The following is a 14899-nucleotide window of genomic DNA, read 5'->3' as shown; positions in this document are numbered from 1 at the left end:
AATCAGAAAATATTTTGATTTTTTTTCAGTTAAATACATTCACCAACTATTATGCTTTTATTTTGTGTCTTTTGTCTTTACTATTGTAAAAAAAATTAATAAAAGTAATATATTCATTTCTTAGAGGCCAAAACATCAAGAATGATTTATTTACGTTATGGTTCCTTTGTTATCATGAGATATATATGCCATTTATTCTTGAACAGAGAATTTTTGCTTACCTTCTTTTGTAGGACACAATGGAAAATGAATATAAACATTCCCTGTAGAGAATTGAAAATGGTGAAGAGATACGCCATGATGACTGTGCTTTCATTAATATACATGAGTCCGAAGGCCCAGGTCAATCCTAACAGGCAGAGAAGAGCTATTGCACCTATAACCCATGACCTGTAGGGAGAAAAGAAAATTAAGGGTTATCAAATGATTGGTTGTTAATTAACACGATCATATCATATCAACAATACTGACACTGAAAAAAATGTTACGGTAAGTTTTATTGACAGAAAATGTAAGACAGGTGGTATAAGTACTTTAAGATTTTAATGGGGACTACAAGTTCTCAAACTTGAGGAGATATACATGAATGAAAATGTTATGGACACAAAAATTCATTTGAGCAAAAGCAGATTTGTACTATTAAATTATTCATGTATTTGCAGCACATATGCAAATGATATGGAGATGTAATTATGGTGAATGGCAAGGGGGAAAAATGTCTATAAAGCTATGTTAGTTTCCACTGGCCTCATTGTTATGATAACATTTGTTTGATTGGACTCTCTCCATTCGTGCTTCATCGGATACACTTTTACCCCATTTTTCCAAATTTCCTCTTTTTCCATAAGAATTTTAGTGTTTACTGACAAAAACAGAGCTCATATTAGAAGGAGCCAGTATATGGAATATATGTATGAATTTTAGGAGCTCTATTTGTCTGATTCTATAGTTATGTAAAACAAATGTGATACAGTGGGTGGAAAAAGTTGTTCCACTCTGGATTGAAATCTACTTTGCCTTTGGATTGATGTCTTCTAGGTTAAGCTGGACTAGACTCTGGAAAATCAGGTAATTGGCAGCTGTGTTGAAAAGAATCTTAAAAGCTCAGAGCACCTTCATCTCTTTGAAGGATCTGTATATTCGAAGGAGAAGATGAAGCTGAGAATGGGATGGAGCGGTATGAACAAAGTAGGCTAGAATGGAAGACAATTCTCACTCTCCATTCCCTTAGTTTCCTCCAGCTGCCATTCGCGATAGTAATCAACGGGTGACAAAAGTCCATATATTCGTGGTTATGTGTTATGCACTTACTATCAATGTAAAATGAATCTTTCCAATAGACGGGATTCCAGTAAGTGAAAATATTTTCCTTCTCAACTCCTAAGTGTATGGGAAAAAAGGACCAAACCAGTCTAGATCTCTCTATATACTCATCAAACCACCCTTTCCTTTCCCAGCACACCTCATTTGAACAGAGTAAACTAATACTTCTTTTCAGCAGACTACACTCCTCCACTCGCATTGTCTAAGGAAGAAATATTTATGGGAATTGAAACTTTGCAACATGAAGGTGTTAAAGAAGAAAACACGTGTATTTACCATAATCTGAAGCTGGGTTGAGTAAAGTTTTCAGAGACAACTACATCTTAAGAAAGATATGGTCCCAAAGTAGTCAGCTATTATTAAAGTCTTGTTAAAATTAATGGTGAATATTTACTATTTTTCTTCAACAACCATCAGTTACTATATTCAATATTTAAATATCCACTAAATTTAACATGTTCAATTTAAAACATTAATGTTATTGAATAAAGAATCCCTAACCAGAGGCTTTCCATTGTATGTGGCATGTTTGCTTATATGAATTAGAAAACATCTTAGATATTAATGTTTTATTCTATAGTTAGATTAAAAATATGGAACTTTCAAGGTAAAGCTCTCAGCTTCTTACAGACATTGGAAAAAGGAAAAATGGAAAGAATACCATTAAATCAAAGCAGAATTGCTATTTAAATTTAGAAATACAAGGATAGGATAAAATACTCAAGTTAGCTAGTATATACTAGAAACACATGACAGGCCCAAGAGCTAATGATATAAAACTGCAATGAGCCCAATTTTTAAAGAAAAAAAAATAAGAGCATGAAGAACTAAGTGAAATGTCATTGGAGAAAATGAAAACAAAACTCTTCACCAGAAGAACAAACTGAAAGTCTACAGTAAGGTCACTCCTAGGTTGCCAATCTTAAGTTTATTGTGACAGGACACGTAATTTTAAAATGTACAGAAGAAAAGGGCCCAAATATCAACATTTATGTTTACTCTTATCAATTTGTACAGACTTGTAGCTTTGTTTCAGAAATTTAAAGGATATATTCATAAACAATTAGATCATTAATCCAGTGGCATATGTCAAAACTGAAAGAGGTAATTTTGCATACATAACATTGAATTTTTGAAGGAAGCATTTTTTTCCCTTTTTGGATGTTTAAAAGAGAAATTCGTTAATATCCAATGCAATTGGGTGGTTTTATACTCGGAAGGTCATTTTGAAGATACCCCGCTAAATCACAAAATAATTTAAGATGAGCGATGTCCAAACAAACAACAGAAATGACGACATGTGCAGCACAGAGGAACACATCACAATGAAAGGAGAAAGCTACGAAAAGCGAAACGAGTCTGTACCACATGAAGTTGCTATTACTGTGGCACTGATTTCAGGTGATATCCAATTAAAAGAGGTGAAGCAGAATTTGTTTTTGGCAATACACCTGCAGCATATTTATTCTGCATACAAGTGGTATGCCTGATTATTTTCCTGCACAGTTTGCTCTTCTGCCTCAATGTGAATGACAGAAGCTCTAATGATTTTTCAGGACTGATCTGACAGCTGGTTCATGGGACCACACTGATAAATGGAATTTATCAGCCATTCAGGTCATTCTTACTTGATGAAGGGTCTGTTATCCTCATAGCTAAAGAATGCATAGACATAAAGACAAGAACACCAACATTAGCATTTTATGACAAAGATTTCATATGAAAAATATTCTCCTGGTCCCCAAAGACCTCTGTACCCCACCTCCCTATAAGGCATCATAGCCTTCCCTTTATATCCAGAAGGTAAATCCTAAAATGACCATGAGAACTTACATAACAAGGAATAAAATCAATTTTACAATACTGCAATAGCCCTTATGAGACTAAAAAATTCCATTTTTTCATCATGTGCTCATATTACTTGTGACTTGAGAGAGACATTTATTTCTTAGAGATTGCATTTCTCTAGAGAATGAGAAATCTTATGAGCAATCTGGAAAAGGCTTGGGGGCATACTTAAAATGACACACTTCTTGTCACCTAAAGATATCCTTATTCTGTAATATTAGTAGGTAAGATTACTTAATTATGGACAGTACGTTTCTAAGTAATTTTAACTTGCAGATGATTGACTGACCTGAGTTAAAATTGAACACTATAGCCCTTTGAAAATAATCGATCCTGACCACTTTCTCTTAGTGTACTAAGAAAAAAGCCTGAATAATTTTTTCTAATAATAGAAGCAAGCATACAGCACCGTTCATGATCACTTACATTAACTAATTTATTTTGTATCATTCTGATGAAATAAGATCCCAGTGCCAAATTAGTAAAGATTAAGTTAGGGAACATTTCAGATCATCCTTTTGTAAACAGTTTGTTCAGTGAATTGTGACAGAACAGAAGAGAAGAGAAACTCTGCTCTTTTCTCTTTTTTCTTGCTAGGGGCAATCATTTCCAGTATTATGCATACACAAATAAAGCTTTCGGCTCCAACTGTGATGCATTTTTGAATAAAGAGAACTACTGATGGGAAATCTCGCTTCTCCAAAATGATGACAGAATAAAGAATGGAGTAAGAGCCTGGGATTTAAATCCAGTTTGTCTGGAATTAACATCCTAGATCAGCCACTTAACTAGTTAATTGATCTCAGGCAAAAATTAATTAACTTGTGTTTGTGTCAGTTTATACATCTATAAAATGGTGATAATCATATGTAGGTTTCCTGTGATTGTGGAATTATTTATTATGTATAAAGTTCTCAGAATGGTGCCTGACATGTATTATGTACAGTAAAATTATTGTTATCATTGGACTATTTAAAACTCGAGTAAAGTCACACTGAAAATATAGTCTCTCACCCAAAGAATAAAACACCAAATAATAGATGTTGAGTAGTCAAATTCACTTGAGGACATTTCAGGAGCAATATTATGCAGTAAAATAGATGTGGTGCAAATAAGTTTGTAAATGGAGCAGGGAATGGCTAACTGTGCTGTCTAATATGGTGACTACTGGCTACATGGGTTATTTACATTTAAATTCTTTAAAATGAAATAAAGTTTAAAATTCAATTCCTTCATTACACTAGTCGCATTATAAGCACTCAAAAGCTTCAGTAGCTGCCATATTGAACAGTGCAGTTCTAGAAGATTTCTGTGTTCACAGAAATTTCTATTGGACATTGCTGGACTAAGACATTCAAAGAGGGTTTTAAGCCAGAAAATGGAATTCCAAGTGATATTTAAATAATGCCATGGATATGTGAAAGGTAAAGAGCAAAGAATTTCTTAGAATTGATCATTTGTAATAGTAAACTGTTCCTAGGAAGAAAATCTTGTGCTTATATTAATATTGAAAATTTATAGAACATAATAATATGAGATTTATTCTATTATATACATTCCCATTGCATCTGTATATTCCACCTGTGATTCCAAGTTTATGATTGGAATTACTATGTTTACCTTTATTTGTATAGTGGAATGTCAAGTAAAGAACGTTTCAGAGGCTGGCATATAAGAATATATGCAAACACACTGTAGGAAATTGTACTGAGCTATCTAAATGTTTCAAAAAATAAAATACAAAACTGCGCTGTAATCGCTTGAGTGAGATGTTTTGCCATTAATGTGAAATATCAAAACAGGGTACAATTCAGCAGCTTTTGTTGGCAATTGTGGGAAGGCACCAGTTGTTCCACTCAATAACCAAGATTGTAATTCCAGCTTCGCTTACAGTTAGCCACAGCCATGCATTTAAGTAGTATCCACTGGGATGTGAACAGAAGTGAATTGTGACATTTCTGGGTCCTGCCAATTAAAGGATTGGAGTCGGGCTTCCCTTGACCATTTTTTCCTCCCCTCTTTGCTAGGAGAAAATGACATTAGAGTCTCAGACTTAGAAATGGAAGCTGTTTACTGATGTGGAGCTGCCGTATTAGATTTAGACCATTTTTATATAACGAATTTAAGCCACTATATTTCACAGTACTTTTTTAACTGTGGCCTACCCTGTGCAATAATTGATAAAGCATTTAATTTGTACATTTCAGCTCTAAGAATTACCAGTTCATATTTAATACAAAATTCATGCTAATGGACAAAGAACCATTCATTAATTTTATTTTCAGAATATAATAATATACAATAATTCAAAATTTAAAGAACACTGAAGATTACCTATAATTTATCAGTGCCTTCCATCATTTTGTCAGATAATCTGTGGGCTTAGAAGATCTAGTTTTATAATGTCTCTCCACTAAATTTAAGTTAAATTGATTGTAATGTTGCCACCAGTTAACGCAAAAAAATTATATGCTATTGATTCATTTTTTATTTAAAAATATCTACTTAACTAGTCTCTAAAGTTGAATAATTTTCATTCTGATTTACCAATGAAAGTCTATTGAAATAAAGTTTCATTCCATGTTGTATGACTTTCACTGCAGTTATTTTAAGATCTTATAAAAATAGGGACACAAAGGCCTAACATGCTCTTGGCAGATGTTAACAGGAACTTTCAGGTTTTCTTATAATTTATAAGTGGTGACTTTCTGTAAAATGTCTTATACATACAATTTTTAAGAAACAAAGAAAAAGAGACCCTCCTTTCTTTAGCAAATATATTTTTCTTTTGTCAAACATTTTAGTTTATTATTTTATTCAATAACATTTAAAATTGAAAGCTTTAAATATTAATTTCTTAAAATTATCTTAAGATGTGATTATGAGATGGGGCACTTGGGTGCTCAGTTGGTTGAGCGTCCGACTTCAGCTCAGGTCGTGACCTCCCGGTTCGTGGGTTCGAGCCCCACATCGGGCTCTGTGCTGACAGCTAGCTCAGAGCCTGGAGCCTGTTTCAGATTCTGTGTCTCCCCCTGTCTCTGGCCCTCCCCTACTCTTGCTGTCTCTCTCTCAAAATAAATAAAACATTTAAAAAAATGTGATCATTAGAATCAATGTCAGAATCAAATTTTTAGGGGCCTCTGCACAGATTGATAATACTTATGCATATATTTATATATTCTATAACAATTTTAAATCCCACTAAAGGGCTATAAAATCTATCCTCATGGAAACAACTCAGAATACATCCTCAAGAGGACTGATTTCTTAGCCAAAATATTAACTGATATATATACTAATCCAGTGATATAAAGATTCGTAATACAGAATATCAATATAGACAGATAATGAAAGGATAGAAACAACATGAATGAATCAAGTTAGTAATAGGATAATTTTTCTCTAATTTCAAAAGTTCAAAAGAGAATATTGTTTTGGGGCATAATTTTTGAAGGAAATATCTAAAATTCAAGATATAAGGAAGATAGATTAAATAATTTAAAACTTTCCTTTCTATTATATTTACATACAGAATTTTTTTTTAAAGTAGTGGGATGGGTAAGGTTTGGTATGAAGGAAGATGGAGTGATGGGAGTTATATCTGAGAATTTAATCCTCATGTCAGAAGATCTGGTCGTTAAGTCACAGCAGGTATAGGAAAATGAATGGCTCAGGCAGAATCGTAGATCCCATCAACATTCATCCAATTCATCCCATCAGGATGAATGCATTCTGGGGTGCCTGCATGACTCAGTTGGTTAAGCAGCCAACTTGGGCTCAGCTCATGATCTTACAGTTCCTAAGTTAGAGCCCCGCACAGGGCTTTCTGCTGTTAGCGCGGAGCCTACTTCAGATCCTCTGTCTCCCTCTCTCTCTGCCCCTTCCCTGCTCACACAATCTCTCCCAAAAATAAATATTAAAAAAAAAAAAGATGAATGCATTCTGGGATCTTCTGGAATTGGATAGTTTACTAACTGCTGTTGGTAATTGAACTGTATGTTTAAGAGTGAGAAAGATAGCTATCAAAGTGTAGATAGATATTCTGATTAGGACCCCAATATTTCCATGTTCAGTATTCAGTAAGTTTACTTTCCCTGGTATGAAACTAATTGTATCAAAGGAATAAAGACATTTCCCCTTGAATTTGGTTTGGGTTACGACAGCAATGAGAAAGGTATTGTCAGTGAATTTCTTACATAAATATGTATCTTATATAAACTATATGCTTCATTCTTCATCGAAGAAAAAATAAAACGCTAACAAATACTTCTGCATCTGTACAGTACAAAGGTTTTCCCTACTATTCTTTAATCAGTTCCCAACTGAGGACTAAGAAGGATTCAGTTACCTACATTCTAAAAGGATCCAGAAACAAACCACTCTTATGAACTTCACACAGAAGTAAGCTTTGAGACACTGCTTTGCCAAACTACCAGTCCAGGGGTCCCCAGTCTTTCAAACTAGAATTATAGACACAAGGTCTTTTAGGACTACAATGTTGACTATATGAAACAGTGGAAAGAGGAAGGGAAGTAACACCATTACTTGTACTAATTCTCCAGCAATAAATCTTAGCAGACAATGGGGGATGAATGCCTTAAATGGGATATATTTTTCAAGTTTTAAGTTGATCAGACACTTAAAAACCAGAATAGCCTGGCCAAGTAGCAACATCTAACACAGCATTTAGAAATCTGCTACCCAGTGGTTAAGGAATATTTAAGATAGCATAGCTCAAAGAGTAGTGATCAGAGGAAAATCTAAATATTTCATGTTTATACCTCACTGTGTTAAAAATGCTTAATCAGTTAGTAACAGGACAAAATCATGACTGTTTCATAGTTCTTTCAAATGTATTTTATATTACATTTAATATATCTAATATTCTATACTATCCTAGAATTACATTCAATTCCGTCTCTTAACCACTATAGGTAAATTAAAGTCATTTAGAATGTACTTCAACATTTTTGAGTCAAATATGAAAAATGTTTCATTATGGTCATATGTTCAAATCACTAAGTATTGAAGATATTAAAAATTCTTAGAAAAATATGAAAGTCATATAACATCAATGTAGAAATTATCAGCGGCAGAGAAGATGATTATATTTCAACTATGGATTTTATTGCCATTAAAGTATTACTATTAAAAGCTATATTGCTACATTTTGTTCATACAAAATTTAGTAAGAGGAGAATGACATGAACCAAATAAATAAAATAAATAGCTTAGAATATATCATGAACACTTTCATTCCCATGCATCAATGTCCCTATAATAATATTACAGATTTGAAAGCATACACCAATATTAAATTTTTAATCACAGATTTCACACTGCTGATGAATTGGGTAAGTCTCAAATTAAGCAGAATTGAGTATAATAAATCAGGATCAATAAATATTAAATCAATGACTAATAAAACTTTAATTATGGTATCTTTACAACTCAATGGTATGCAAATTTTTATAACTCAATATAATATGGATAAAGAATTTATATATGAAAGAAATTAAGGATATCAATTATGAGAATGAATAATGAACATATATTGTACATAGCTACAATTTTATTACAATTCACTATCTCCATCTACCAGATTTATAAAAATGACTTGGTAGGATTCATGCAAATAACATATCAAATTTTGGAATCTTATGTTGAAAGCAAATAATATCACCCTAAGATAATTTATTAATTTTAATGTACAGAAGATAGTATAGGTTTTTCCCACTATTCTATGAAACCCTATTCATAAACTCAAATGGTGTAAAGCAATGAAGGAATTACATTAATTTATATGTAAATTTTTTGAGTGTTCATAGACCCCAAAAGTAATCTCTCTTGGGCTTTCTTTTTCCCCCTAAGGTTTATTTATTTATTTATTTATTTTAGCAATCTCTACATCCAATGTGGGGCTTGAACTCACAACCCCAAGAACAAGAGTGGCATGCTTTACTGACTAAGCCAGTCAGGTGTCTCTCTCTTAGGTTTTTCTGATCCCTTAGAACACATCTTGCTAACAGATGCACAAAATAAACTGAGACAAAGCACAGACGTTCACAGACACAATTCAAAGCTATGGTGACTTGATGCTGAGATGCTGACTGTAGTTTCCAGGTAAGGAGCTTGGCAGCGCCACTTTTGTTGCTCAGGGTGGGCACTGCTTCTAGAACAGCTCTCTGCACAACAAACACTGAGCTCTACTTTTGCTTTTTGCCTTTTTTTCCATAATGTAAATATCCTCTTCAGATTTTTTTTACTTAGCAAAAATATTTACCAATGTAGGCCTTTTGCAAAGGCAAAGGGATTAGTGAAGACTTGAAAATCGGGGGATATCTGTATATCATAGTAACTGAAAGTTGGACTTGTGAATCATCTTGGCCTGAGGTTTGAATGTCAGCTGCGACTTTTACTAACTCTGCAACCTTGGCCTATTTATTTAACCTCTCTGATCCTCACATTCCTCATCTGTGAAACATAGATGAATACAGAATTTTCTTTTCCATAGGGCTGTTGTATATATTAAATAAAGGGTTTTGTTGGCACCCCTCAACACACACAAAAATATGCAAATCTACAAAATTTTAATTTACAAAAGTACAAAATACTATATAAATATTTCCTGTTACAATTACTGCTGTATACTGACTTCCTGACTTCAAAAAAGGGGCCAAAGGGAAAAATACAAATACAGTGCTACATTAGGTTTCCTTTTAAGTGTTTTGGAAATTCATATACTAAGTAGAAATCCAAAGGGGAAGAGGGAGTCACTGACTTTTTGAAATGATCCTTACTTTTACCTTTAAAACCCTGTTTATGCAATGTTTCATGTAACAATTTCTTTGGGCGTAGTAAATGCTGTGAATTTTTACATTCTCATTTGAAATGGGATATATTCGAATTCCTAATGAACATTAAAGTCAAATCCCAGAGTTCTCTGAATTACATGAGAAAGCTAAATTTAATTCATAAACACGGTGTATCCTCAGTGTTGAAAAGTACACTAAGGAACCGCAATGTCCATTAAATGCAATCATTTAAATATAAAGAACAAAAGACATAAAACCATATGTGAAATGTTCATAAAAACTCATTAAGAGATATCTGTTCTAAAATCGGGCCTCATCAATATTTTTCTGACTTTTTGAAGATTTTGCAATGCAAAGAAATGAAGTTCTTTAAAGAATATATTATATACTTTCAGGATTTCTTTTTTTCAACTTAGAAGACGCACAAACTTTTAAGTTAAGTAAAATAACTCAGGAAATTAATAACTTTTTTGTATTCTTGAAAATATGTTGTGACAAGTCGAATTGCTATTATACTCTTTCTCATACCATATGGTATCATCACCTCTTGTTGCAACAACTTGTAATAGAAACATTCATCATATCCCTTCTGTGAATAAACACCTTATTATAAACTGCTTGTAAGAACAACTAAAACATAAAAAAAAAAAAAGCACAACCGAGTATTTAAAACATGTCTGTACTTACTAAAGATTCCAATAAATGGAACCAAGGGAGGCACTGAAATACAACAGAAAGCAGACAAGTTTTACTTAATTGTGGACAAGTAAGGTAACCTTCATAAGCTTTAGTTTACTCACCACCACAATGAGTAAAATAATCTCAGTAGGATATTTTCAGGGTTAAGCGGAACCAAACAAAGAATAGCCTATGGCCCTTAGGTTATCAGTTAGTACAAGCTATTGAAAAGCACTCTGAATTCTTGAATTTTTCATTCATATGGAACAGTGAAAATCCATTGGTAAAGAATTTGAAGTTGTCCCCACATAGATAATGCATAAAAGCAAATTCCTGGGACAGTGAGTAGGCCCACTTAATGACCCAAGGTTTCTACCACATCCTACGTTTAATAAGATGTTGTTATTTACCATTAAATTTGTTACTGGGAATCTAATCTTGAAGTTATGTCAATGAGGAAAAAAATTAAGCAATATAATAATAAATCCAATTTTGTAGATATATAAAAGGCTCCAAATAGCAAAGTTAACCAATTTTAACTCAATCACATTTTAGGCCAAAGGGCAGCCTCAATATAGTACTAGGAATCAATATTAATCAGAATGTATTCTCTGATGATAATGAAATCAAATTAGAAATCAATTACTAATAAAATACACATACATACACATGAGCAATTATCTGTTGCTACATCCAAAAAGGCTTCAAGTCCCCCAAAACATTTTACAAATAAATTCTATCTAATATTCAAGTAAAAAAATAATTCTTTTCTCATATAGGGTAGGCCTAAAAAGAAAAGAAGAAAAACCTTCTACTGAGGCTACTGTAACTTGGCAAGTAAGGAGAGTTTAAGAGAATAAAAAATGAGTCATAACAACGTTTTAGTTAAGAACTTATATGAAAATCCTAAATAAGCTATTGAATAGTAACATCTAATGGTACATAAACATCAGAATCAATTACCATTTACCTCAGAAGGGTAAGGAAACTATTAAAAGAATTAAAAGCTAATCCTGAAAAACATGTGAAAGAATAATGAAAGTCTATGAGTAGCTAAGGCACTTCTGAAAGACACAACCAAAACGGGAAGTCTGACACTCGACCAGATATTAAGCAAGCTCTGATACGGATATGGTGCCGGTAGAGGAACAAAGTGTACGTCCATGGAACAGACGAGAGAGCACAGAAACAAAGTTTTGATACAGGATAGTGTGGCAGCACCAATCTGATGGGAAAAGGTAGATTATTTAGCAAAGGAGGTTGGAAATTTGGCTCATTAGAGAAAGAATTCCAAATGTCCTCCAAAGACCTCAAAAGCACACACTGTAGAAGGAAAAGTTAACTGTTCAAATGTATGTATTTCTAACAAAGGTAAAATGAATAGAGATAGGACCGACTGGGCAGAGACATAACAATGGTAAAAACATTCAAATTGTGTATTAGCAAGTGAAAGTGTACAGCAAAGCTAACAGGAAAAATAGGAAGACATTAAAACTTGTTAAAAAAAAAATGAGGGCACCTTGGTGGCTCAGTGGTTAAGCATTCGACTTCAGCTCAAGTCATGATCTCTTGATTCAGGAGTTTGAGCTCCACATTAGGCTCTGCATTGACAGCCTGGAGCCCGTTTTGGATTCTGTGTCTCCCTCTCTCTCTGTCCCTCCCCCACTCAGACTTTCTCTCTCTCTCTTTCAAAAATATACAATAAAAACATAAAAAAAAAAGAAAACCTAGTAGGGCACAAATATTTTACTAATAGGGTTCCTTTGAGTATTACTAAAGACGTTGCATCTGTGTTGTTTCATTATACTACACTCATGAAAGTTACTGAATGGAAGATCTGGCAATTTTAGAAACCTTTGTACAGCTAATTGAGTAGAACGTGGCAAATTCAAAGAAGGCAGAAAAATGCCATTTTTGCCTTACATCTTGGTAGAAGTAATACATTACTATCTGATGATGTCAATACTTTTGTTGATAAATTATTACCTTCTATGCTTATGGCTTGTTTTTTTTTTTAATCTCATAATTAAGCAGTTTTAAATTATAACCTTAGACTGTCAATCTTCAGTTCTGGAACTGAGAGGACTTTTCTATTAATACGTTGAAGGATCTGATTGAAAATATCAATGTCCGCAGAAAACATTCCAGAGTATTCTAAAAAGCATGCTCAAATAGCACATTTATAAAAGTTCCAGGGACTTTGATGTCAGAGTTTGTTTAAAATACATAACTGTATGTAGTGGAAAAATCCAACAACAATTGGGAGTCAGCCAAGAGAAAACTAGATTAGGAAATTTTCAAGTGCAGACTGAGAAGCTCAAGGCACAACATCCTACATTACTGTCTGCACATTTTAATTACAAATCCAATGATTTAATACATATTCCTTTATTTAAAGTAACTATAATTTACATTCTTTCACCACTTTTTAAAATGAGGTAAAGAAAAAAACTATCATTTTAAAACACGGCAACACCCCTAAAAGAAAGCATTCCTGGAAAATAGGAAAATGAGAAAAGTTAAGGTCTGAAAGAGTTATTATTTTATTCCCTTATTGTTGTTTTACTTAAATGAGAGTTATACTCCTGGAATTAGGGGAAACTGAAATGCACTCAGACTATGTTGGTAAGATTTTTAATCCATTTGTGTAGTCTACAAACCCTTTGATGATTAATTTGCCAATCAGTGATCATCTATTTATTACCCTTAATCATAGAGCATTTTTGTCTCCTTTCATGATTTGGAACATATTTTAGTAGTCTGAGCTGTGGTTCTTAAGATTTATGGATCTCAGTAATTTCTAGAATTTGGGGAGAATACGTATTTATCTAAAGGTAGAATGTAGAATGTTATCATCCACCTAGGGGATTTTTCCATCACCATTCAATACTGGATAGGGACTCTATTGCTCAACATGATACTTGCCTGCAAAAAGATAGTAAGTAATGAATTTGGACAAACAAAAAATGATTACAGGCTTATTATTTCCATTTATTTTGGGGGATATATCTCTTCATACAATCCAACTTTCCACCATTTCCCTTCCTCCATCCCCTCCACATTCCATTCTGTCCTTTGAAACTCACAGTTAAATATCAACCAATTTCCCTCTACACCAAACTTCATCTCTAAGTGTTTCTATAACCTTTTTGCGTTTAGAGAAGTACTGCAGACAGTACTTTCTCCAAAGACCACACAAATTCAAATATTGGTTCTCTCACAACCTTTAGTCAGTAGAATTGCCATGGCCAGACCATGGTTTCTCCTCACCCAAACCCCCAGCTCCTTAGAGGTTCTTGCCATCAGATGTTTATCACCACTTCAGACCTCCCATTTACTCTACTCTTCACTTTTTCACTCTACCACACTCCCTTTGTGTTCATACTTTCCCTGGTGGCTAACCTAGATCCTATGACTTCTTACTTTCTTATAGCCCCTTTCACTTTTAATGATTCTAGGAAACCCCAACCCTGGATAGGTGGGCATTGTTGGGGGGTGAAAATAAAAACGCAACAAAAAAAAAAGAAAAAGACCCAAACAAACAAAACAAAAAATACACAACCATGATTACTTAAGACATGCTAAATTCATGACAACACAACAGTGTTGACAATGTCTGACAAGCTGGCTATTCTTCCCTAGCATATATGCTTTTCTACTCTCCATAAGGAATAGTTCATATCTTCTTCAATGTCAAACTTTCTTGTCATCCTAAGCTCTCAGTTGAATATTGTCACCGATTTGCTAAAGAAAAAAATGGAAGCAATCTAACATTTGCAAACACACTGGTGCACTGTCCAGACTTCACAATCTCTTGTAGAGCTCCTGAATTTATCCTCTAGCTCCTTTATGCTCACCTGCTAAAGGCTTACCCCTGTGACCTACAGATAACTGTCCTTGGGCACTAGAGCTATTAGAAGTACCTGGGAGCTTACGTTCCATTTGTACCCCACAGGAAGTCTGTGGTCAATTGCTAACAGGTGTGAAGTTATACAATCCCAGCTCTTTTGCCTCAAGGTTGGAAAGTTGTAAAGTATAACTTACACTTCAGAGCTCCCTTTGGTGTCTGGGTCAGTCTAAGACTTCACCCAAAATGACAACTCTTGCATGCTTCTCCCTCTTGCCTACACTGCTTCCCCTTACTTTCTTACTGGTTTCTTCTGAAAGCACTTCCTAAATAAATTGTTTGAGCTGAATCCTTGGCTCAGAGTCCACTTCTGGAAGAACTCTACCAA

General features: G+C 33.8%; 1 protein-coding gene across 1 annotated transcript in view; it reads right to left on the bottom strand.

Moving 5' to 3' along the window:
• The window catches only part of ADGRL3 (adhesion G protein-coupled receptor L3), a 516039-nt gene that overhangs the window by 42544 nt on the left and 458596 nt on the right, over positions 1 to 14899 (bottom strand). Inside the window, exons 20-21 of the mRNA XM_039217419.1 lie at positions 2952 to 2978; positions 222 to 390 (exon numbers count right to left, since the gene is read on the bottom strand). Coding sequence (XP_039073350.1) covers positions 222 to 390; positions 2952 to 2978 — 196 coding nt within the window. The remainder of the gene's footprint in view (positions 1 to 221; positions 391 to 2951; positions 2979 to 14899) is intronic.

Source organism: Hyaena hyaena, unplaced genomic scaffold (assembly GCF_003009895.1).
Source record: "Hyaena hyaena isolate Hyena2069 unplaced genomic scaffold, ASM300989v1 scaffold_687, whole genome shotgun sequence".
In the NCBI taxonomy this organism is placed as follows: Eukaryota; Metazoa; Chordata; class Mammalia; order Carnivora; family Hyaenidae; genus Hyaena; species Hyaena hyaena.
The sequence above is the reverse complement of the archived record's forward strand: the minus strand, read 5'-3'. Positions and strand labels throughout refer to the sequence as shown.